This window comes from Rana temporaria, chromosome 3 (genome assembly GCF_905171775.1).
Source record: "Rana temporaria chromosome 3, aRanTem1.1, whole genome shotgun sequence".
Lineage (NCBI taxonomy): Eukaryota > Metazoa > Chordata > Amphibia > Anura > Ranidae > Rana > Rana temporaria.
Genome location: NC_053491.1, coordinates 290992187 through 291019298, shown reverse-complemented (window position 1 = coordinate 291019298; position 27112 = coordinate 290992187). Strand labels below are relative to the sequence as shown.

The window sequence follows — 27112 nt, the reverse complement described above, 5'->3', positions numbered from 1 at the left end:
GCTTTTGTAAGTCCTCTGACCACCTGGTCTGTGTGTACATAACTAAATTTGGACAATCTGTTGGCCATGATTTTGGTAAAAAATTTCAGGTCATTGTTGATGATGTAATTGCCCACATGGTCTTTTCCCATTTTAGGAATAACAGATATGCATGCCAGGTTAGCATTACTATCCAGGTTGTATCCCCCTCTAAGTGAGTCAGATACGGGGTGAGAGGATGAAAACCCTTCAGAGAGCCGGAGCTGAACCCTTCTTGGGATTCCTAATAACCTCCAAAACTTCAGATGGGTTTTTTGACAATTGTTTCATGTTCTCGTTTCAATTTAGGGAGTAGGATCTATTCCAGAAAATCAGTGAGGATGGGAGGTCGAGATCTCTCATCCACCTTATACAATTTTTCATAGAAATCATGAAAGGCGGCCATGATCCTTTGTGGATTCTCCGTGAGTGTTGTGGTGTCAACTTAGCAGCCAGTTTAGGACCTACTTTATCTATTTGAAGGTAGAAATGAGCACTTGACCACTGAAGTTTTTTTTCTGCCTGTGTAGTCAGGGCTAAGTTTAAAGAAATATGGCTAGATGCAATAGGGCTTGCACTAGAGTTGAGCGGACACCTGGATGTTCGGGTTCGATGGGTTCGGCCGAACTTCGGAAAAAAGTCCGGGTTCGGGACTCGAACTTGACCCGAACTTGACCCCGAACCCCATTGAAGTCAATGGGGACCCAAACTTTTCAGTACTAAAATGTCTCTAAAAAACTAAGGGCTAGAGGGCTGCAAATGGTAGCAAAATGTTGGTAAGAGCATGGCAAGTACTCTGCAAACAAATGTCGATAGGGAAATAACTTAAAATAACATAAAATACATATAAATAAAAAATATGGAGGAAACACTGCAAACACTGAAGGAAACACTGCAAAATATATATTGTTTTGCCCTAAATGGGTGTTTTTTTTAATAGAACAATAGAAGAACACTAGCTAAAGTGTTTATCTCACACGTACAGATATGGAGGAAACACTGCAAACACTGGAGGAAACACTGCAAAATATATTTTTGTTGCCCTAAATGGGTGTTTTTTTGAATAGAACAATAGAAGAACACTAGCTAAAGTGTTTATCTCACACGTACAGATATGGAGGAAACACTGCAAACACTGGAGGAAACACTGCAAAATATATTTTTTTGCCCTAAGTGTTTTTTTTTTGAATAGCACAATAGAAGAACACTAGCTAAAGCGTTTATCTCAGGCCGAGTACTCACGAGCAAACATGTCCGATGAAACCGGTCCGCGGACCGTTTTCATCGGACATGTCTGCCCGGGGACTTCTGTTCGATGGCTATACACACCATCGAACAGAAGTCCGCGCGTAAACAATACGCGGGGCATGTCCGCGGTGTCGCCGCGTCGATGACGTGGTGTCGCCGCGACAATGACGCGGCGACGTGGGCGGCCTGCCTTTAAAATGCTTCCACGCATGCGTCAAAGTCATTCGACGCATGCGAGGGATGGCGGGCGGCAGGACATGTACGGTAGGTCTGTACAGACGACCGTACATGTCCGGGCGGACAGGTTTCCAGCGGACTGTTTTAAAGCAAGTCCAGGAAACAGTTGTCCGCTGGAAACCTGTCCGATCCGCCCAAAAATGGTCCGCTCGGGCCAACACACGGCCAAACATGTCTGCTGAAACTGGTCTGCGGACCAGTTTCAGCAGACATGTTTGGTCGTGAGTACGGGGCCTCACACGTACAGATATGGAGGAAACACCGCAAACACTGGAGGAAAAACTGCAAAATATATTTTTGTTGCCCTAAATGGGTGTTTTTTGAATAGAACAATAGAAGAACACTACCTAAAGTGTTTATCTCACACGTACAGATATGGGGGAAAAAATTCTCTAAATGGATGTTTTTTGAATAGCACAATAGAAGAAAGGTATCTAAAGGGTGTATCTCACAGTAACATATGCAGTGCTGGTGTAATTTGATTTCTGAAGCAGGCTGACTCCTATATATTTCTCTCCCTACAAGCAAAACCAGGAACCTTTCCCTAAAGTATCTAATGCAGAGTATCTCACAGTAACATATGCAGTGCTGGTGTAATTTGATTTCTGAAGCAGGACTGACTCCTATATATTTCTCACCCTACAAGCAAAACCAGGAACCTTTCCCTAAAGTATCTAATGCGGAGTATCTTACAGTAACATATGCAGTGCTGGTGTAATTTGATTTCTGAAGCAGGACTGACTCCTATATATTTCTCTCCCTACAAGCAAAACCAGGAACCTTTCCCTAAAGTATCTAATGCAGAGTATCTTACAGTAACATATGCAGTGCTGGTGTAATTTGATTTCTGAAGCAGGACTGACTCCTATATATTTCTCTCCCTACAAGCAAAACCAGGAACCTTTCCCTAAAGTATCTAATGCAGAGTGACTTGCACATATGTAGATCGCTGAATAATTTGATTTCTGAAGCAGGACAGTCTGACTCCTATCTAATTCTCTCCCTCAGAGCAGCAGCAGCAGCAGCAGCAGCAGCAGCAGCAGCAGTAGCAGTAGCAGCAGCAGCAGCAGCAGTAGCAGTAGCAGCAGCAGCAGCCTTTCCCTACTCTATCTAAAGCAAGCAGAGTGACGTGCTATGCTATGTGCCTCTAGCTTTTATAGAGGCTGGGTCACATGCTGGGTCACATGCTGCACTGGCCAATCACAGCCATGCCATTAGTAGGCATGGCTGTGATGGCTTCTAGGTCACACAAGTTAAACAAATGTTGATTGACTGCCCTGCAGTGCGCCATTACATTGCCGAACCCGAACTCGAACTTACAGTAAATTGTTCGGGTTCGGGTCCGGCTACCAAAAACCTAAAAGTCCGGTACGAACTTTACAGTTCGGGTTTGCTCAACCCTACTCGTGACTTAGGAGTGGGGTTGGTTCTACGATTTTTAGAAAGTTTGTGGAATTCACGTTAGTGGAAATTCGTATAGTCTTTCCACTTATTACCGCTTTATGAGCAGCCTAGAGGGTTTCAGGAGAGACCTCCCCAAAGGGTATTTTTTCACAGAATTTTAATGCCGCGTACACACGACTGTTTTTAATGTCATGGGAAAAAACGTTTCTCAACGTGATTCTTGTCAAGCCTGCCTTGCATACACACGATCGTGAAAAAAAAGCTTGAGCAAAGCGTGGTGACGTACAACACGTACAACGCCACTATAAAGGGGAAGTTCCATTAGAATGGCGCCACCCTTTAGGCTTGATTATGCAAATTTCCCTTCTCATAACTTGCTTCTGAGCATGCACTTTTTTTTCCCCATTGGTAAAGCATACACGACCATTTTTCACCACGTGAAAAACATCTGGAGCCTACACACGATCGTTTTTAATGACCAATTTAATAAAATTGCATTTTTCTCGTCATGAAAAACGGTCGTGTGTATGCGGCATAACCCTTTTTCATTTATAGCAGACAAAATAAAACACTAGTGATTAAATCCCACCAAAAGAAAGCTGTATTTGTGTGAAAAAAGGATGCAAATTTCATATGGGTACAGTCTTGCATGACTGAGTAATTGTCATTCAAAGTGGGAGAGCACTGAAAGCTGAAAATTGGTCTGGACAGGAAGAGGGTGAAAGTGCCCTGTAGACAAGTGGTTAAAGTGAATCCACGTACACATTTTACCATCTTTATTACATTTTGTTAATAAGCCCCCCCGCTTCATGGCTGGGAGGCCAACAAGGAGAGGCAGACATTCCCATGGCACTGTGAGGGGGCCATCAGCATCTGTGTCCACAGGCAAAGGTGGACATTGTTCATCCTCAGGCTGGGCATCATTTCCTCTGTTTAGTTATGTTGCCCATGCAATCCAGCCACAGCATGCAGAGGAGGTGGAGGACTGGCTTACTAAACCATTATCATCCTTCGTCACCCAAGCAGAGACTAGTGCACAGTCCACCACAGCTGCGAGTGGAATAAATCTGCCTCCCTGTCCACAGCTACTCCTGCCAAAGCCCCAGCATCAGGCATGGAGGAGTCAGCTGAGTTTTTTAACACAATGTCTGCCAATTGCTCTTTGATGATGCACAGCCATTACTTGATTCAGATCCTAGTTCTGAGGTTGAGAAAGGTAGGAACATGAGCCTACGGAGAGGGGAGAACACTGGTAAACAATAAATTGGCAGTCATGTTCCCCCAGCCACAGAGGATTGCCAAATTGGCTCCAGTGATGATGAGAATGGGAGGGGGGGTGATGATGATGAGGTCATTGGCATGACTTGGATGCCAGATAGAGCAGAAGATGAAAGTGAGGGTGAGGCACAATGCTAATGGGAAAGCCATCATAGAAGAGTAGAGAGCAGCCACCCTATTTCACCAGATTGTGGAGCTATTATCCCCCAGCCCACTTCTCACTGCTCAACTGTGTGGGCATTTTATAGCACATGTGCAGCCAATCACACTGTTGCAATTTGCAAACTTTTCCCCAAGTAGATCAAGTGTGGTAAAAACACCAGCTATTTGGGTACCAAAGCCCGCTGCGAAGAGCACCTAAAAGCCACACAAAAGGGATGCAATTCTGATCCTCCTCACTCCTCAACTTACAGGCCAACCCTCGTTATACCTCATGACTCATGACCTCTCAGCAGCTTCCACTGACTGAGGTGATGGTGTCACAGGTCCTTGCAGCACATCTGCCAGAAGCACACCACCAGCTGTAGACTATAGCAGACAAATTCCTCTCCCTCATCTGTTGCAGCAAAAAAAAAAAAAAAAAAATACAGTCGCTGCCACCCACAGGTACATTGGTTTGGAAGCTACCAAACATTAAAAACTTTAGAGAAGGACTATTTATATTAATTAACCTGATGTGTCCTTTCGGACGGGGTACCTCTGCAACTAAATAGCAATGTAGAAATACATGTAGAGGGGACCTTTTCAGGGCTCATCACCTTACAGGAGTTGCACAAGGAACCCCTCCCCCCCAAAAAAAAAAAAAAACTTTATTGAAAAATATTCACTGTTTAGCAAAAGTATATTGGGTAAAATAGCCCATACGTCCAGACACCAGTGATTAAAAGCAGTGGACAGTGTTGTCACACACACATATCACAACAGGGCCTGCACTCTCATATACATGCGTAGTGCATTCAGTCTCTCATGTTAACTGCCCAATACCTGATCTGGGGATAAAGGCAGGGATTCTCTACACCGTGCAAACCTAAATTAAGGTAAATGCATGGTGGAGGCCACTTGGATACCACTCCATATTCCTTTGGGTGTCCCACTATCCCATAAACAGATCCACAGACTGGAAAGCATCCTTAAAGAGATTAAGAGGACTAAACTGGGTTGAATGGTCCCATCTGGGACTTGTCGTCTAGGAGGGACTGCAGCACAGTGATTTGACAGCCCACTAACATGTAGCCTCTTAACTAGAGGCAATCTTCTGGCACCTCAAGTGATACACCATATATTCATCTGCCATAGGGCTTGTGAGGGTAAAAACGTATTTATACCCTTTGAAATGTTCCACATTTTGTCATGTTACAGCCAAAAAAAAATGTATTTTATTGGGATTTTATGTGATAGACCAACACAAAGTGGCACATAAATGTGAAGTGAAATGAAAATGATAAATGTTTTTCATTTTTTTTTTTACAAATACATATCTGAGAAGTATCTTGTGCATTTGTATTCAGCCCCCTTTACTCTAATACCCCTAACTAAAATATAGTGAGAACAATTGCCTTTAGAAGTCACCTAATTAGTAAATAGAGCCCACCTGTGTGTAATTTAATCTCAGTATAAATAAAGCTGTTCTGTGAAGCCCTTATAGGTTTGTTAGAGAACCTTAGTGAACAAACAGCACCATGAAGACCACAGAACACCCCAGACAGGTCAGGGATAACGTTGTGGAGAAGTTTAAAGCAGGGTTAGGTTATAAAAAAATATCCCAAGCTTTGAACATCTCACAGAGTACTGTTCAATCCATCATCCTAAAGTGGAAAGAGTATGGCACAACTGCAAACCTACCAAGACATGGCCACCCAACTAATCTGACAGGCAGGGCAAGGAGAGCATTAATCAGAGAAACAGCCAAAAGGCCCATGGTAACTCTGGAGGAGCTGCAGAGATCCACAGCCCGCCTATCACTGTGCCCTCACTGGAACTCGCAGGCCTTTGCATCCTGTGGTGGGGGCATCCTTCCCCCTATCAGGAGAGCCATGTAGTAGACATCCAGCCCTCCGTGGGCTAAAGAAGTAAAAATGGCGGTCCACAGCCTCCATTGCAGCCTGACCGGGGGCCCAATGTCTGCCATCTCCTGCCCACAGGTACACCAACCTCTCCAGGGAGCCTGTCAAGGCTCTGGAGGGACCCTTAACTCTTTTTACCTACTCCTCCTCCAGTGGAGGAAAAACAAAAGACAGGGGAAGGGGGATGCTCAGCTGCCCTTTAAATACTTGATTGTTTGTGTTTCCTGCCTATGGAGGTGGAACCTGCCTCATCTGTGCTGTCCTGGACAGACGACTGGAGAAGATTTTTGTTGCAGATTAATTACATCATCTTGGCTTGAGCAAAGTCACTAGACTGGAGCTTAAAGATTGCAAAAGGTACCAACTTTTTGAAAAATGTCTGGATTTTTTATTCAGATCTGTAGAGCTACTGAAAAATCCACTTTGCTAGATTAGGTTTAAGGCTACATATCATTTTGCATAATGATATGGATATATATAAATAGCCGGTCTTTGCTATCACAAAGGTTTAAGCGCACACTGGTGCTGATCTTATTCAGTAGCATCTGTGCTAATATAGTGTGAATGGATGAAAGATGAATTTTAATCTAGTTTTAAGGTAAATGTATTACTATATAGTTTAATGCATACAGTATATGTGAATGTTTTTGCTTGTTAATTATTTGTAATATACTGTATATGCTAGACAGCATTGGTGAATGCGGTTTTACATTAGGCATTTTCATTAATTGAGTTTGGGTAATAATGGCTATGCTGAAATGTAGTAAAGAGCTTCATTATCTTTGGGCAGTGAAGTGTAAATATATTCTGGGTAACAAGTCAAAATTATAACTGTACTGTATTGTCATTTGATGCCTGCATTATAATTTGAGCACAATGGTCATTTTGAATTGATACTGTCCCTCTTGACTGAACTTGTTCATCAATATATTTTGAAAGCCAACACAAAGAAGCTTCATGCATGTGCATGATTTTGGATTTAGTAGAATTTTGAGGACAAACTTATTTCTTAGCACACCTGCTGCGATGAGGATTTACCACATCAGTGCGCAGAACAATGTAATTTATATTCAGATTTATATTTCTGAGGCATGTTGAATTTTTAAAGATGTAGCTGAATGAATTTCCAAATGAGAAGTAATAAGCCAGCATTTTTTAAAACCAATGCAGTATTCAAAACAATATTTAAAGTGGCACCAGCCCTGTCATCTTGTGCCTAGAAAGAAATATGCATCGTCAAACTTTTTCTGACTTCACTATTATCTGCGTGTTTCAAAGCCACTCTATTGTCGGCGAGCCATACATTTTGATTACTTGCTCTATTTAAGAAGAAGAGAAATGCATCAACATCCTCATATTAATAGGATAAAGCCAAGTGATGGTTTCTGAAATGAGATTATCAGTTCACATAGATGAGGATGCAAATGGGCATCATGCTTCATGACTGATTAATGCATTATTCTCCTTCTGCTTCCATTGGTTATGAAAATAAGTCAACGTCCTTGACAATTATTAATAAAGCTGACAATGTAAATTTAAAATACAGGAGCAGACTTACTGCTAGCAAATAATTCTAACAATGCTGTGCTATTTTAAAGTCATTATCAGCACTGTGCATGTCATGCTACTTTGTTCACCTTTACATAACCCTAAAGTGAGCCTCCTACATATAAAAACAAAAAAGTCAAATAAATACATTGCACTGAATTTTGCAACCTTGAGGCTGGGTTTACACTATCTTTGCATTTGGCTCACAGCAGTGGTCTTTTGCATCCCAGTTCACCATTTCAGGTCCAATTTTACCCCAAATTTTGGGCAGAATTTGGACCTGAAATGGACCAAAATATGCACAGGAGAAATATGTGAACCGGGGCCATAGAAAGTCGGTCAAAATCTCCTGCTATTGCTAATTGGATGTAGGGAACCACAACAGTGTGAACCCAGCCTTAGTTGATCCCAGTTGACGCCTTCTAAGGGGAAATACGTTGGTTGGAGACCGTGGTGTGACGTCAGCACGCACAAGCTGATCAAGTGTGGTGGCCATTTCTGTGGGTTATAATTTGGCCTTGAATACTCCACTTATTTGTAAGCGCACTACTTTTTGTTTTTAATAAATGGATTTATTGCACTATGAGTTCTCCTCCTTGCTTTTAATTTATACATTCGTTGGTGTTGAAACACAAGCTCAATATTATCAGGACATTCGTGAACCTAGCTGGGAGTAAGCTGTGGTTTTCCCTATAGGGGATATTATCAGAGCATGTTTGATCCTGTAGGGATCATATGTTCTGGTAAGCAGCTTGTTTGTCTGCACGTGCACTTAGATGTAATTGAAGCAGTGGATACATTGGGATTTATTTACACAGAGCACAAGGAACTTTTGGAATTTTATCACGTTCTATGTTTTTATTTAGATGTTTTATTTATTGATGCATTGTTTTGATTATAATCATGTAACATGCACATATGAATAATCTTTTGTGTTACAAACACTGTTGTTTGCTTAGGACAACTATAATTGCACTTTGCACTTTACATGGTACAACTGGTTTATGAAATATTGTGTGATTTATCTAGTCACACTATTTTTGGGGAAATGTTTAAAAGCAAATCTTATAAAGTATTATTTTAACCCATTCACACCAGCCTTCACACCTATATGCATTGTCAGAGGTGAGCCTTCTTTCGTAAAGTTGCATCAATGAGCAATTGTGTTTGTACTGGAAGTATGCTTAATAGAACCCATCCAGCATGGAGATCAAACCATCACTAAAAGCTCCTGATCTCATACTAGCGATCAGAGTTCACCAGACTCTGATAAAATGACCACTGTGAATGAGTGATCCCTCTCTGCAAAACCAACCCTTATACTCTTTGTCCTCTTGAATGGAGAAAAAGATACATTACATTTTTTTCTTCTTGCTAAAGGAGAAGAATTTAAACCCAAAAAGTCTGTTTAAAAAAAGTAAGGATACAGAAGCATAAATAGGAAGTAAACCCTGATGGGTTTTACTTCTTTTTTGTTCCCTGCAAAGTAAAAACATAATGTGCTAGTATGCATCGCATACTAGCACATTATGTGACACTTACTTGCAAACAAAGCACACACTGGAGGCCACATCCATGTTCACTGTTCTTCCTTCCGGGGCTGCAGACTCTGGCTCTGTGACTGGCCGGAGTCATGTGACGTCACGGTCACGGCACTCGCTAGTGAAGAAACAGCACAGGGGGCCACCTCTTCACAGCGCATGTGCCAATGACATCATTGGCACAGTACAAAGTAAATATCTTCTAAACTGGGCACGTTTAGGAGATATTTACTATACCTGCTGTTACCTATAGGTAAGCCTTATCATAGGTTTACCTATAGGTACAACCTGAAAATGGAGGAAATGCATGCTATTGTGTTCTTGGCCCTACAATGGGTACAAATAATAAATATTGTACACATAAGTGGTATTGATGCGAACATCAAAATTAGAAGAATTAGGACTTTTTGGAACAGTTTTCCTTTGATAATAATAAAAAAATATATAGGAGATATCCATTACAATTTACCATCAAATGGAAGCCTTTGTTAACCCCCTCCCTACCAAAAAAAATGTTGGTTCTGGTCCCTTAAAGCAGATTACACAGCACAGCGCTTGTGCTATGTAATTTTCCCCCCTTTAAACTGTACAAAAAAAAAAAAAACTAAACCTACCACTTCCTGTATGGCCTCTCTAAACAGATCATGATAACCAGGGCAACCTCGCCCTCATCACTGTGGTCAAAATGCCTCTCTCTGTGATAGGCTGCCTGCTCTCTGCTCTCATCTCTCCTTCCTCCTTGTCAGTGCCCTCTATGTCTGTCTCTGGGCCGGCCCTGCCCCCCTGCCGCTGTTATTTTAATGTTAAAATATACATTTTGATACTGCCAGCCTCTCCATTAGAGGCTGGCATAGCACACTGTGTATGTTTTATTTAAAAATGAGCGCTGTATATACTGCATATAAGCTGTCTTCAGGCCAGTCACGTGACTCGCAGCTGCTTTCCAGCTCTGATGGGTGTCTTCTGCAGAGGAGATGAGGGGCCTCTGACATCAGAGGGATATCACATCCCCTCCAACAGAAGACATCTATCAGAGCTGGAAAGCGGCTGCAAGTGATGACATTGGCCTGAAGACAGCTGATATTCAGTATTTACACTGCTCGTTTTTAAATACAACATACACAGTGTGCTATGCCAGCCTCTAATAGAGGGGCTGGGATAGACTTATATATGTGCCTTAACAAACACTATAACACCCAATGTATACTAAAAATAAACAAGTATAGTTTATCCGGATACACAAAGTAGTTGCAATGATTGTTTCCAATTTTACTAACACTTGCCAAACTTGCAAAACTGGGTTCAGGCATTAAGGTTTGTTTTATCTTCGAAGTTAAAGCGGAGTTCCAACCACAATTAGCATTTTTTAAATGTATGTCCTTTCATCCTGCATTTTTATAATATAAATCCGGTCACTTACTATTTTACAATCCGCCGCCAATCCGCATAGATATTCAAAAAAGATAGTTTATAAAACTATGTCTACACCGTTGTCATTTTGCTTGTGGGCATTGTGAAGCCTACAAGCACTTACTTCCTGGATGAGGAGTGATAATTGGACAGCGCACTGCATCCTGGGAAATGATGACACACATTTCCCAGGAGCATTAGAGGGCGATGATGTCAGAATCCTAGGTGGTTTCAAAGGCAGATTTCGTGGGACCGCATAGCAACAGGCATTTCCAGATGAGTAAAAAATATTTTTTATTTTTTTACTTTTTTAAGTCTAATGAGCACAATAATGAAAAAAAACAATATTTTTTACTTTTTGCTATAATAAATATCCCCCAAAAACATATATCAATTTTTTTTTCCTCAGTTTAGGTCGATACGTATTCTTCTACCTATTTTTGGTAAAAAAATCGCAATAAGCGTTTATCGATTGGTTTGCGCAAAAATGTATAGTGTTTACAAAATAGGGGATAGTTTTATTGCATTTTTATTATTTATTTTTTTTACTACTAATGGCGGCGACATTATGGCGGACACTTTGGACAATTTTGACACATTTTTGGGACCATTGTCATTTTCACAGCAAAAAATGCATTTAAATTGCATTGTTTATTGTGAAAATGACAGTTGTAGTTCGGGAGTTAACCACAGGGGGCGCTGTAGGAGTTGGGGTTCACCTAGTGTGTGTTTACAACTGTAGGGGGGTGTGGCTGTAGGACTGATGTCATCGATCGAGTCTCCCTATAAAAGGGATCACTCGATCGATGCAGCCGCCACAGTGAAGCACGGGGAAGCCGTGTTTACATACTGCTCTCCCCGTTCTTCAGCTCCGGGGAGCGATCGCGACGGAGCGGCTATAAACGAATAGCCGCGCCGTCGTCCCGGATCGCTCCCTGCGGGAATCCGACCGCCGCATGTAGCGGGGGGGTCCCGATCGGACCCACAACCCGCGGAAAGGCAGGGACGTACATGTACGCCCATATGCCTGTACGTGCCATTCTGTGGACGTACATATACATGCGGCGGTCGGCAAGTGGTTAAATATGCTATAGAAAAAAACCCACAAAAAACAACAAAAATAAATAAAAAAGTCCAATGGTAAAAATCCTAAAATATTAATTTAAAAGATACACAGACTAGGTGTATGCTTCAATTTTATGTGTCGTTTTTCAAAACGTCGTTTTTTACTTCACAGAAATTGACCGTGTGTAGCAAAAAAAGACTTTTAAAACAACGTTTTTAAACCCGCGCATGCCCAGAAGCTAGTTATGAAGCTAGCTTCAATGGAAAAAAGTGGTGAACGTAACCTCGCTTTGCTAGAGCATTGTGAAAAAACGATGGTGTGTAGGCAACTTCGTCTTTGAAAATTGAAGTTTCAAAAACTTCGTTTTTTACTTCACAGAAAATGTCATTTTTTTTCATCACATAAAGTGATGGTGTGTATGCGGCATAAGTAAGAGCTGCCTTTACCAGTCACATGATCAATCCTAGTGTTATGAGAAGACACAATAATCCTTCAATATCCCTTTAGCTGTCAATCTTTCACAGATGAAACTCCCAGTACAGGAAGTGGCAATGAGCAAGTTACAAGTGCAACGCTATAAATATTCTTGAAAGTATTAATACATAATAATCACATGTGCAAGACAAAAACACACACTTTTGGCAGTTTTATTTTAATTATGAACATTAATATGGAAAAAATTATTTTGAATAGGTTTAAATTACAATATGGCTTGTGTACTAATTCAATTTAGAATCTATTTTATTTACAAATGGGGTTTTCCTTTAAAATAACTAATGTACTGTATGTCACAAGGGAATTTATCTCTGAGGACTGTCAGTTTCCAGCAGCTACCAGGGGGAACCTGCAAGGTCTTTTATTGGCTCTGTCACAAATGAAGCTGCTCCGACATGTGACTCTTGGGTCTGGAGTATGGTTTTTCTCATAAAAATAAAGATATGGCTTCTTGTATATGTTTGTGCATATGTGTTTGTCATTGTTTCCCAAAAGAATTGTAAAATTATTTTTACAAACAGGGTTGCCTGTGAACTCAAAAAAATTTACCTTTATGATTAAAGGAAATATATTTTCTTTACCATGTTGACATTTGAATGTCATAATTGTTCAATCATTTCTTTTATAGGCATTTTTTTTAATGATCTTGATTAGATTGTACATGGTCTTCATGGAATCTCCCCACAATGGGTTTGAAAGGGTGTTCAGAAGTCAGCAATGAATTGCATATTTGGTTGTCCTGAAGAGTAGCCCTGGTTTCTAGACTAAAATGTTCATATACTGATTGGAATTTGTTTAGTTCAGTTGGGAATGCCTAAATTTCGACCAGTGTGTGGCTGTCCCCGCTTCACAGAAGTTGCTCATTTGATTGACTTCTGTCGAAGGACTTGAATATTTTTCTTGATCAGCAGCTGCAGCCACTGATTAGTGTATTCATACAGTGGTGGGTGCAGCTGTAAGAATACAATGCCGTGGTGGTGGGAATCCTCCATTCACCTTGTTTGTGTGGATGACCTTTTTTTTCAGCTTACTATCTGAATGACAAAAAGCTGCGTATTGGCAGCTTACGGTTACCAGCAATTCTCTCTTAGGGCTCTTTCACACGTCCGTTCCGTTTTTCAGATCAGTTTTTTTTTCATCAGTTGATACGTTTTTCCATCAGTTTTTCGTCAGTTTTTCGTCAGTTTTTCATCCGTTTTTGCATCAGTTTTTGCATCAGTTTTTCCATCCGTTTTTTTTTTTTTTTTTGGGGGGGCTTTTTACATAGAAAAACAGATGTTAGCGGAACAGATGATAAACGGATCATCCGTTAACGTCCGTTTTCCGTCCGTTCCGTTTTTTAGACGGAAGAAAAATAGGGTTTTCTTCCGTCCAAAAAAACGGAACTGAACGCAGACGGATGCTAACGGACGTTAGTGGATGCTCATCCGCTAACGGACGCTAGCCCATAGGGAAGCATTGCGGTCCGTTAACGGACGTCCAAAAAACGGACGAACGGAACGGACGTGTGAAAGAGCCCTAAAACATCCCACGAGACCCTACTACTTCATTAGTGCCCTTTTTTATCATATCATTTGGTAATTCAGAGAGCTAACTTAATAACAACCTCTGAATGAATTCTAGCTATATGGGCATCTACCTGAAAAGCCTTCCTAAAATCTTGACAACCCTAGCTCCACCATTACAAAGGTATGGGTTTGGAGGATTCACATCTATTATTTTATTCTTAGTTAGATACCAAAGGAATTCTACAGCTATTTCTGTTAAAACCACCCCTAGTATAACCTAAAATGTTGTTATATGACTCAATATTCTATATATGTTTTAAAAAGGAATTATACAATGTGTTGATATCAGCCTTATAATTGTTTTTATAAACACATGTAGTCTAACAATTTGTGAGCAAATACCCACATTTTGTGTAGAAGTTATAATTAAAAAAAAAAAAAGCCAAACTAGCTGCTTCTCACTATACACAAAAATTTGATTTAAAGATTTTGGTGTTAGGGGATGTGTTCGAGTAGTATTACTTTCCCATTTAATAGCTGGATTCAGGTAGATGCGTGCATTTTTACGGCGGCGTAGCGTATCGTATTTACGCTACGCCGCCGTAAGTCAGAGAGGCAAGTGCTGTATTCACAAAGCACTTGCCTCCTAAGTTACGGCAGCGTATCGTAAATGGGGCCGGCGTAAGCGCACCTAATTCAAATGAGGATGAGGGGGGCGTGTTTTATGTAAATGGATGGGTGACCCGACGTGATTGACGTTTTTTTTTACGAATGGCGCATGCGCCGTCCGTGTATATATCCCAGTGTGCATTGCTCCAAAGTACGCCGCAAGGACGTATTGGTTTCGACGTGAACGTAAATTACGTCCAGCCCCATTCACGGACGACTTACGCGAACGATGTAAAATTTTCTAATTTCGACGCGGGAACGACGGCCATACTTAACATTGACTATGCCAGCTATTTGTTCGACTAACTTTACGCCGGAAAAAGCCATACGTAAACGTCGTAAAAAAAATGCGCCGGGCGCACGTATGTTTCTGAATCGGCGTATCTAGTCACTTGCATATTCTACGCCGAACTCAACGGAAGCGCCACCTAGAGGCCAGCGTAAATATTGCTCCCTAAAATACGACGGCGTAGGAGACTTACGCCGCTCGTATTTTAGCCTAATTTAAGCGTATCTGGTTTCCAGAATATGCTTAAATTTAGGATGGCATAGATTCAGAGTTACGACGGCGTATCTACTGATACGCCGGTGTAGATTCAGAGTTACGACGGCGTATCTACTGATACGCCGGCGTAAAGCTTTCTGAATCCAGCTATAAACATCTACATAAAGTGGTTAATGGATAATACAAGGATTAAAGCTGATGACACTGCTAATAGTATGAATAAATGTCCCATATATTACTATATGAGCACTTACAGCAGTACATATTTAATACAATTTGGTTTATATAATATATGTATGCTTGTATATGTGTGTGGGGGGTGACATATTTAAGTTGAACATTGACAAACGTGTGCATTCCATTGACATTAGTTTGATCAAAATGTCCCCTGAAAACTATCAAACTGGGCCACAGTTGTCCATTAACAGGTGGCCATTCCCTGATGCATTTAAAATCATGTATCTGGTGCAATCATCTAATTGTAATAAGTGTAAATTAATGGATAAGTGCAACTTTAACTTAAAGACCAGGGTTACTCCCTAACCTCATTAAGAGTAACTTCCTGGAAAAAAAAAAAAACAACAACAACCCAACAATGTACTTTGCAGTGATTTTAATAAGCGTTGTAGCAGATTCCTATATTTTATTGCTTTGAAAAAATAGTTCTTTGTTTTACCAGGATGCATACTCCATCTGGTTCATTATTATTATTATTATTTTTATATAGATATATATTTTTTTCTGCATTCTAATGAGAAAAGTTGCAGTGTCTGCATGCCTTTAGAAGCAATTAACCCATAGGGAGTATTTCAGTAAAACATACATTTCTAGTGCATGAGATGCTTAAAATATGAATTGTGTCTTAGTGCAGACTTCTAGGAAAATCAGTGAGTCAAGTACACAAGTGGGGAATTGCATTTTTTAATGCATTTGGTGTACAGAATGCATCCAGGTTGACTTAAATACATCGGGCCAGATTCACAGACGAAGTACGCTGGCGTATCTACTGATACGCTGGTGTACTTTCACATTTCCAGCATCGTATCGTTGTTTTGAATCCTCAAAACAAGATACGACGGCTTCTGGGTTCGATCCGACAGGTGTACATCTTCGTACGCCTTCGGATCTAAGATGCAATACTTCGGCGTCCGCTGGGTGGTGTTTTTCGCGTCGGGTATGCAAATTAGCGATTTACGACGATCCACGAACGTACGCACGGCCGTCGCATTTTCGAACGTCGTCTGTAGTCGGCTTTTTCCGGCGTATAGTTAAAGCTGGTATTTTTCGGCGTATACATATAATTGCCATGTTAAGTATGGCCGTCGTTCCCGCGTCGAAATTTGATTTTTTTTTTTTTGCGTAAGTCGTCTGTGAATAGGGATGGACGTAACTCACGTCTAAGTTAAAAAAATGACGTCGTTGCGATGTCATTTAGCGCAATGCACGGTGGGAAATTTAGGAACGACGCATGTGCATTTCATTCGGCGCGGGGACGCGCTTCATTTAAATGAAACCCGCCCCAAACCCACCCAATTTGAAATACACCACCAGAAATACACCACGCCACCGTAACTTACGGAGTGAAATCGCTGAGGATTCGAAAATGCGCCAGGTAAGGTACGGCGGCGTAGTGTATCTCTGATACACTGCGCCGTTCTACATGTATGTGGATCTGGCCCATCATGTTTTACAGGGAAAAACCTGTGCTGCAGATTAAAAAAAAAAAGCTTGTTTTACATAATATTAAATGACAACATGCTTTGTGTACTGTCAAGGTAAAAGGGACAGTTTGCTGAACAAAGGGTATGCACATTTGCGAGGTGCAAGACTACAGAGCGTAGATGTGGACTGGAGAAGACTGCTTTTACAGCTTTCTCCAGGTTTTGGTATTTTACAGATACACAGATGTTGAGCTCTGGGGAGTTGGTGGTCAAGAGCAATGACAAAGGAGTTGGTAAACCCAAGGGACCTATTGTGATGGGGAAAACGGGTAACAGAGAGGGAAAAGATGGTTCCTCATCAGGCGTAGTGTCTGGAGCAGATTTCCTACAGAATCCAGAAACCGAGTTTAAAGGAAAGAGCAGGAAAAACAGGGGGCCACCAGAAAAGAAACGTAAGCTCAGGAACCCCAAGGACAGAGGGAGTAGGCTGGGGATACAGAAGGACCCCGTTGCAATCCAGGGTAGGGGGTGCCTGGAAACGCACCCCAAAAAAAAGATTGGGCCTACGCAGAGGTGCCCCAATCGAGGATTCGGGCTGGTGTGTTCCGCCCCCTTCGGGTTCAAAACAAAGGGGGGGGATATGTGACAGTAGGATCTACTGTCAAGGTAAAAGGGACAGTTTGCTGGACACAGGGTATGCACATTTGCGAGGTGCAAGACTACAGAGCATAGATGTGGATGGGAGAAGACTGCTTTTGCAGCTTTCTCCAGGTTTTGGTATTTTGACATGGGACTCTTTAGTTTGGAGATTCCACAGTGTCTGGGGTGGGACAGGATCTCCAACCCTGTATCCAGATTTTGTGGATGATCAGTAGGGTGTGTGCTCAGGTGAGCACAGCCCTTATAATGAGAGTGTGGGAAGACCTCATGGCTCCCAGTTGGAGACAGCTCCACACTAAGAGACAGCCAGAATGTTGGTGACTGCAAGAGGCAGCCAGAACGTTGGTGACTGCAAGAGGCAGAGCTGTAGACGCTAAAGGGAAGCTGTCTACTTTGAGGAGTCTGCTGGTCTGGGTGACCAGGATAAAGTGCAGAAGTACTGCTACAGATACTGCTACAGAGAGCCAGGTGGGCTAGCATTTTCTGTTCTGTGTATTTGATGGAGAAAAACCCCCAGCATAGGAAACCTTTGTTTGGACTTTTATTTTGTTTCCTTTTAATAAAAATGTGCTACCATGCCCTTAAATATAGTTCCTGACTGGCTTGAATCACTGGAAAAATGCATCTACCACAAGAGCTAACAACCCCATCTTACAATATATATAAATATAAATATATATATATATATATATATATATATATATATATATATGCAGGGCTCAAAATTTCAAGTCCTGAGCTACTAGCCAGGCTCAAGAGTTACTCTCCACCAGTTGCCCCACCTAATTCATACACTGCCCTGCGCCTAATTGCACCCGTAAATACGCCCTCGTAGATTATCTCATGGAAGGACAATGTTTTATGCAGAATCAAGTTACAAAATTAAATATTACCAACAACAACTTTAAAAAAAATGGGACAGGGCACTGGGGGCAGACCAGAGGGACAGGTCACTGGGGGCAGACCAGAGGGACAGGGCACTGGGGGCAGACCAGAGGGACAGGGCACTGGGGGCAGACCAGAGGGACAGGGCACTATAACTGGGTCTCTTCCCCATTCTCTTGCTGTCTCCTCTGCAACTTCCATTCATCCTCTCTCTCTCCCATTCATCTCATCATCAGGAGCCTGTGTGTGCGGATCCACGCTTGCATGTCCCCACTTCCCCCTTTTATTCAGGCTGGCAGAGAGGAGAGGAGCTGCAGCGCAGCGGGAGGGAGTACAATCCAGCGTTGAGATCCACACAACTGCACAGCCATTGACACCATAGCACAGCGCACACTGACAGCGCACAGCACACATTGAGACCAGTCTGTTCACAGTGCTCAGGCTAAACTGTTGGACACTTACATAGAGCACAAGGAGAAGAACACTGCACAAACTAGAAGGCTGCCGATCTCATGTCAGGGCAACTTTCAGTGAGCGCTGCACCGGAGTGGTAATTTTTGCAATCCTCCACCTCACTCATTACTTTCTGCTCTCCAGCTACATTGGTCGGGGCCCGGGGGAGGGGGGCAGGCTCAGAGAGGTCATAATGTTGGGTCCCATGGCTTAATGAGAATTGTAGGTAGAGCACCTGTGTACTGCTCTGCCTGTGCGCGGCTCACCAGACTACTTTTCCCGAGCATGCACCTTTCCTCTTCGGCCGCCAATCTCATCGGGACTCTAAGTGTGGGCAGAGATTGGAGGGAGATTGGTCATGCAGCCCTGTCATCACTCGCCCCCAGCTTAAATCCACTCGCCAAATGCTAGTAGGCGAGTGGAAATTTTGAGGGCTGATATATATATATATATATATATATATATATATATAAATAAAAAATTCTGCTGGCTGTCTGTGGACAATTTCATTTTCAAAACAGGATTACTTTACACTCCTTAGTAAGGACTGGGTACAAGATGGGTGGGATATTGTCATTTAAGTAAGTCAATTTACAGGCAGCAGACTCCGGTAGTAGAGTACCACAAAGGACAAGGTAGATACTTGTAATTCTAAAATGTTTAGAGGTTGGATAGTAGTGTGATGGAAGTTATTAAATGAATATTTTTGTGTTATGCTTTCGCTTTGATTAGAACCACTGAAAGGTTGGTTTTCTTTCATTATATTGTTTTTATTTATTTATCTATATAATATATATATATATATATATATATATATATATATATATATATATATATGTATATATATATATATATATATATGTATATATATATATACATGTGTGAAAATATATACTACAAGTGTTTATTATCCTTAAAAGAGGTTATGACAGATTATAATGTTTTAAAGTTACATCTCAACTTGAAATGGAAACAAAGAGGACTAATAATAGGAAACAGATGTCACTTCAAACCCCCTCCTCCCCCTTCTTTCAGCTAAGAAGCATATATGGCTCTGAGTGAAGAAAGCCCCTGTGGGCTTCAATGGGGATCCCTGTAATGACACGTGGACTGTTTGTGCTAAGAATGGACTTGCAAGAAGAGGCCACCATATATATACTGAACCAATCAGTATGCTTATGTGTGTGATGTCATGTTGTTTATAAAAGACCAATTAAAGCTCTGGCCCTGTCTCTTGGCACGGGACACTAAGCAAGGACGTAGCCTCATTTCATGCTCTCATAACTTGACCCAGTAGGCAGAACAGGCTTCCCTGATTTTGAGTCAGGGCCTCATCTTCATCAGTAGGACAACAATAAGCATGATATTATTAATAATTGTTTGAATATGTATTACAAATCAATTGTATAAGATGACATACATTTGTGTATGTGTATATTTAACTGTATAGTGAAATGTGCTGCACCAATAATTGTGATTAAGCCCAGGTTCACACTGAGGTGTACGTTTAATAAACCGTGATAAGCCGAGATCATGATGATCACGGCTGATCACTGCTTATCACAGAGCATTGCCGGTTTAATAAACTGTGATAAGGAGCAGAGAACACATTCTCCACTTCACATCACATCACATGGATGTTTTGTCACAAACGGCCAGTTTAATAAACCGTGATATGAAGATTTCACAGCTCTTCCACTGAAATATTTCCCTTCCAGATTCACCAGCTCAGAGGTGGAGAATCTGAGAGAGAAGCTGCTGTGATAAGAGGAAGAAGGCTTATTTCTTCCTAATTTCAACACCAGTGGGTTAAAAATTATTATTAACAACAATATACACGTGTGTGTGTGTGTGTATATATATATATATATATATATATATATATATATACACAGTATCTATATAACATGTGTGTGTGTGTATGTGTGTATATATATATATATATATATATATATATATATACACACACACACACACATATATACTGTATTTATCGGTGTATACCGCGCACTTTTTTGCCCTTAAAATCAGGGAAAAATTGTGGGTGCGCGATATACGCCGATACTTGCTTCCCGCACTGTGTTTGAACTTTGCCGCCGATCCCTGCTTCCCGCGCTGTGTTTGAACGCCGCCGCGGACATATACCGAGCGCAGTACACTCGGGTACAGTCGGCCAGGCTCGGCTCCCTTCTAGGTTATGCGAGAGGAGCCGAGCGTGCTCGAGTGTACTGCGCTCGGTATATGTCGGCGGCGGCGTTCAAACACAGCGCGGGAAGCAGGGATCGGCTCAGAGACAGCACAGGAGCAGCGGGGAGGACACCACGAAGGCCGCAGACGGACGCCGGACCGGACAAGGCTGCCGATGGACGCTAGGCAAGACACCAAAACTGTAAGTAATAAAAAATAAATAAAATTCAGGAATTTCACGTCCAGAGTAGGGGTGCGCGCTATACGCAGGTGCGCACAATAGGCTGATAAATACGGTATACATGTATGTATATATGTGTATATGTATATGTATACATACATACATACAGTATATATATATATATATATATATATATATATATATATATATATATATATATATATATATGTAATTTTATATATATATATATATATATATATATATATATATACTATATTTATATATATATATATATATATATATATATATATATATATTATGTTATCACATGCCTGAAAACATTAATTACATGTTCTTTTAAACTTTAGTTTCACTTTTTGAATTCGGCTGCACCATAATCTCACAATATCTCACGAGATTACAGGCAGTCCACCCACTTTTACACAGATCTCGGCTGTTTTCAGAGAAAAAAACTTCACCTCTGTTCACCATCTGAGAACTGAAGTTCTCAGTTTATTAAACCGGCTGCAGAGGAGATAATTCTCCTCATGAGAACTGCCGTGAACTGCTGTGAACTGAACGGAGAAAAAACTTCACAGTTTATTAAACGGACACCTGAGCTGCGGGAATGAACCTGTGTGAATTCAGCTGAACTTGCACGATTTCACTCCCGCTGGCAGTCCTGATTTCAGATGCGATTACAGAGACATATCTGTACATTTCTACACAAATGTCAATGTAAATCGCGTGCCAAAATCACAAAAAGTAGTACAGAAACGACTTTTTGAAATCGGTGTCAAATCGCATGTCAAATAGCACCAGTGTGAACCAGGGCTTAAAGTAACAAATGTAAACTTCCATATACTGTTGTTGTTGTCATATACTAATATAACAGTGACGTGTGCAAAATAAAGTGCAAGGTACAAGAAAAAATAACAATCCACTTACATAGTGAAAAAGTCCCAGTAATGAAGGAAATAATTTCATGTGATAATAAACAAAGTGCCGTATGCAAATATAGAGTGCAAAATATAAAGGAAAAAATAATCCACTTATATAGTGTGGAAAGTCCCAATGCTGGATTAAATAATACTCCAGTGATACCTTAGGGGGTTAAATGCACTTCCCAAAGTTTGTGGACCCAGTCACCAGTGGTACTTGGTCAAACGGGCCAATATATGTATATTAATCACTTCAATACAGGGCACTTCTCCCCCCCCCCCCCCCCTTCATGCCCTGTCAGTGCGAATTGAGGAAAAGCTGATAAACGTCTTTTCCTCCTTACACTGTGATCAGTTGTGATTGGACACAGCTTATCACATAGTAAAGAGCCTACGTCAGAGACTCTTTACCTAGATCTAAGAGGCAGTGTGTCAGACTGACACACCATGCCAATGATTGCCACACTGTGTGCCCCCATGGGCGTGCGAACACCACTTATTCTGCTGGACGTCATATGACGCCCAGTCAGGTTAATAATACAATTTTCCAGTTTTCATTCTGCTATTTAGCGGACGGGAAGTGGTTAATAAGGTAATACTTCAATATCCCTTTGAGGGGGACAGTCCAAAAGCAACTTACAGGGGCAACAGCTCCACCATTATAGTTGAGTCACCTCTCTCTTAGTAGCATATCAATGGTCTCCCATCCAAAAAAGAACACATAGTGTAAAACCATAACAATGGAGATTTTCTCTTTTTTTTAAGTCAGAACACTTACATTTAACTGATGGAAAGGCACATATCAATACATCCAAATGGTAAACATTATGTAGTACGTAATGGCCCGGATAGGACTCGACGAGATGCATTGCGATGATGTTTACTTAGACATCATCTGGGGAGTCATCTTTCTACACTCTATACGGTGAGTGGACTATTTTTTTCTTTATTATTTGCACTCTATTTCTGCATTCTGCACTTTTTTTATTATCACATGAAATTGTTTTATTCATTACTGGGACTTTTGCACTATATAAGTGGATTGCTATTTTTCCTTGTACCTTGCACTTTAATTTTGCACATTTCACTTTGCTATATTTGCATATGGCATGATTCTAATGTTTGTACTTTCAATGTGTAAAGTTTAAAGTTGTTACTTTTGTTACATATTATTAGTGCAGCACATTTTACTTTACAGTTTCTTACACAAACATTTTGTCCTTAGTGGTGCTAGCAGCTGCCAATTTTAGAGACTAACAGGACGTTATTCTTTATATATTTTATGTATATTTAATGATGAGTAAGATATGCCCTTTCCTTACCTGAGGTTGTCTTCACTTCTTCAGTTGTATTTCTTAGTCCGACAAAGGAGAACTGATAAAGTCTCCATGAGCGTATATCTCCCACCTCAACTGAGCTTCGTTTCCATTGGTATATTATTTCTTCTTTTGGGTAACCATCTTAAATGCAAATAAAAATGCATATGAATCATGGATTTATTTTTGCACCATGCATTAAAATGTTATGGTAATTGCCATTTTAATTAAAGCCAAACTTCAGGCAGATAAAAAGTGATCCTTTGCAATGGAGTGTAACTGCATGGGTCAATAGCTTGTTTTGTTCAAGGGAGAGAATAAACAATTTTACTTATTTGATCCTCCACTCCCCCATCAGATGGATATTCTCCATTGGCATTCTCGCAACCAGAGCAGGGCTATGGACCCTGCTCTGGTCTTGATGATGTCAGGACCCTAGACTGCTAGCAGAAGAAGCTGCAGGGACTGGTCTAGCTGTGGAGAGGAGTGAAGGATTGGGTAAGACACATTTTTATTGTTTCCCTAGGCATACATGAGCAATTAAACCTTGCAGTGTAGGCACAGCTGCACTGCAAATGGATCATTTTCTATTTGCTTTAAAGTGATTGTAAATGGGACGTGGTTTGGATATGGCGGCGTGAATATGCTTCTCAGAGAGCTCTTCCCAGATTGCTTCCCCAGACAGACAGCTCTGCCTGCCACAACTCATGTCCAGTGACAACAAACACCCACCTGCAGCAGGGGAACTGAAAGGATAGCTTACCCATTACCCACTTCCAGACCTTAGGTGTTTTTCAGATTTGGTGTTTGCAAGACTAAACAGTTTTTTCTGCTAGAAAATTACTTAAAACCCCCAAACATTATATATATTTTTTTTCTAACACCCTACAGAATAAAATAGTGGTCATTGCAATACTTTTTGTCTCACCATATTTGCGCAGCGGTCTTACAAGCGCACTTCTTTTGGAAAAAACTCACTTTTTTGAATTAAAAAATAAGACAACAATAAATTTGGCCCAATTTTTTTATATATTGTGAAAGATAATGTTACGCCGAGTAAAATGATACAAAACATGTCACGCTTAAAAATTGCGCCCGCTCGTGGCATGGCGTCAAAATTTTACCCTTAAAAATCTTGATAGGCGACGTTTAAAAAATTCTATAGGTTGCATTTTTTGAGTTACAGAGTAGGTCTAGGGCTAGAATTATTGCTCTCGATCGCGATGATACCTCACTTGTGTGATTTGAACACTGTTTTCATATGCGGGCGCCTACACGCGTATGCGTTCGCTTCTGTGCGCGAGCTCGTCGGGACGGGGCGCTTTAAAATAAAAATGTTTTGTTTTCTTATTTATTTTTATTTATTTTATTACTTTTTACACTGAAAAAAAAATGTGATCACTTTTATTCCTATTATAAGGAATGTAAACATCCCTTGTAATAGAAAAAAGCATGACAGGTCTTCTTAAATATGAGATCTGGGGTCAAAAAGACCTCAGATCTCATATTTAGACTAAAATGCAAAAAAAAAAAAAAGAAAAATTGAAACTAATTTTTTCTAATGACAAAAAAAAATATGTATCTTTAAGACCCTGGCGGGACTGACGTTTTGACGTCACTTCCGCCCAGCAGAGCTATGGGGACGGGTGAAGGACATTTTTCCTTCACTCGCAACCCCAGTCAACAGCCGAACGGACCCGATCGCCTCCGCCGCTACCGACGGCTCCGGTAAGCGGCGGAGGGCGCGGGAGAGTGGCGGGAGGGGGGGGCCCTCTCCCGCCACCGATAACGGCGATCTCGCGGAGACCGTCGTTATCGTTTACAGGACCGTTGGCACTAAAGATGGATACCTCGGTTGTGGCAGCAGCTGCTGCCGTTGCCGAGATATCCATCTTTAAAATGCCGACGTATATGTACATGAGCGGGTCTGGAAGTGGTTACAGACCTACTCACCAAGCAGGATATCCATGCCATAGCCTCCTCTATCGTTAATGCTCTCTTCTGAAAGATCTACAAGCTTTGCCACAGGAGGAAATTTTGCAACAGGCATGGTCCAAAGGTCCAGAGGACTTTGACGGAGTGACCATCTGGATTTACCCAGACATTTTGCATCAATTTGAGGTGTCGGGTGCTACTTACCGATGGGGGTAACCCATTCCACCTCATTGCTTATAAATGAGGTGTGTCATTTTACCCCCCTTCTCCTGACCAACTGCCAGTGCTTTTTGACTTCCTTGAGCAACCAGCTGTTGCTGTGCCTAACTGGTTGAACTCACTTCTGCGATTAGCACATGGCATTTTCAAATTCACTTCATTCAATGTCCGCAGTCTCAGTGTCCCTGAGAAGGACTCAAGACTCAAAACCCATTTTAAGGTGGACCATTTACCCAAGTTGATCAACAGGGATTTCCCACTTGCCTATCACTTTACCTCAATCTGTCCCTTATGCCGCATACACACGACTGTTATTCGGGTTGTAAAACATGGCGTTTTTTTTTAACGTCATTAAAAACGATTGTGTGTGCTTTTCAGAGCATTTTTCGGGTTCTGAAAAACGGCCACATTTTTTTCGAACATGCTCTATTTTTTAACGACATTTTTAACGTTGTTTTTCGGGTTGTAAAAAATGGTCGTGTGTGGGCTTTAACAACGTGAAACATCCGTGCATGCTCAGAAGCAAGTTATGAGACTGGAGCGCTCGTTATGGTAAAACTACCGTTCGTAATGGAGTAAGCACATTCATCACACTGTAACAGACAGAAAAACGTGAATGGTCTTTTACTAACACAGAATCAGCTAAAGCCGCCCAAAGGGTGGCGTCATCCAAATAGAACTTCCCCTTTATATTGCCGTCGTACGTGTTGTACGTCATTGCGTTTTTCACGATCGTGTGTAGGCAAGGCCGTTTTTTCTAGAGCCTGAAAAACATCATATTTTTTACAACCCGAAAAATGGTCCTGTGTAGGCGGAATTAGTCTCTCTTTTCACTGCATCATGATACACAGGACCGGTTTCTATTTGTGAAAGGCAAAATTGGCGAGCTTCCAGTTATCATCTAGTGGCTAATTTCCCAATGTGGACAACCTCTCCTTTTTGAGCAGGTTGCTTTAGGTGTTGCTAGATTTCTAAAGGGGACTCTGGTATTTGGTGGCGACATCAATTTCACAATGGATCCCCTTCTGGACATCTCCAAGGGCACATCCCATCTCTCCTATTCTCACTTCAAAGGTCTTTTTTTTTTTTTTTTCACAATCATTTTTATTGAATTTTTTTTTCAGATATAAACAGAAATAGAACACAAAAACATACAATCGTTCCCATAAGAAAACAGTAGGGAAGCCTGTACCATGTTGACCAGTCTAAACATAGCAAGTTCCAAGCTCATTATGATCAAGGACAACAGTAAGAGAAGATAACACAATAAAATGAGGCGAGTGTCAGGTTCGCCACTTATTCCTATCAGACAACCAGCAAATAGTGGGTAGGCAGGCTGGAGAAGTTAGGTTGAGTGGGAAAAGTTGTGGAGAGAGAGAGGGGTAAGGGGGGGGGGGTGGGGAAGGGATGGATACCTCTGAAAACATTCTAAGTGTAAATTTACTTATGCAGTTGCTTAAAACAATCAAAAAAGAACATGACACATAGAAGACAATTCAATTCAATTCAATTTTGCTGTGTTTGGAGCCAGTCAGTCCATTGTTTCCACTGTGCATCAAACCTTGCTCTTCTACCCTCTCTGTTGGCCAGCAAAGACTCAAAGGTGTAGTTGTTACGTGTGATCTCGAGGACTTCGGTAGTATTGGGTACCTTATTGGATTTCCAATTCCTAGTTAGCAGAAGT

The 27112-nt window shown here is 41.2% G+C and overlaps 1 protein-coding gene across 2 annotated transcripts in view; it reads right to left on the bottom strand.

Moving 5' to 3' along the window:
- Positions 1-27112, bottom strand: part of GABRG2 (gamma-aminobutyric acid type A receptor subunit gamma2) — a 375570-nt gene that overhangs the window by 82924 nt on the left and 265534 nt on the right. For both annotated transcript variants that reach the window (XM_040344731.1, XM_040344732.1), the window contains exon 6: positions 23281-23418. In XM_040344731.1, the coding sequence (XP_040200665.1) occupies positions 23281-23418 (138 nt within the window). The remainder of the gene's footprint in view (positions 1-23280; positions 23419-27112) is intronic.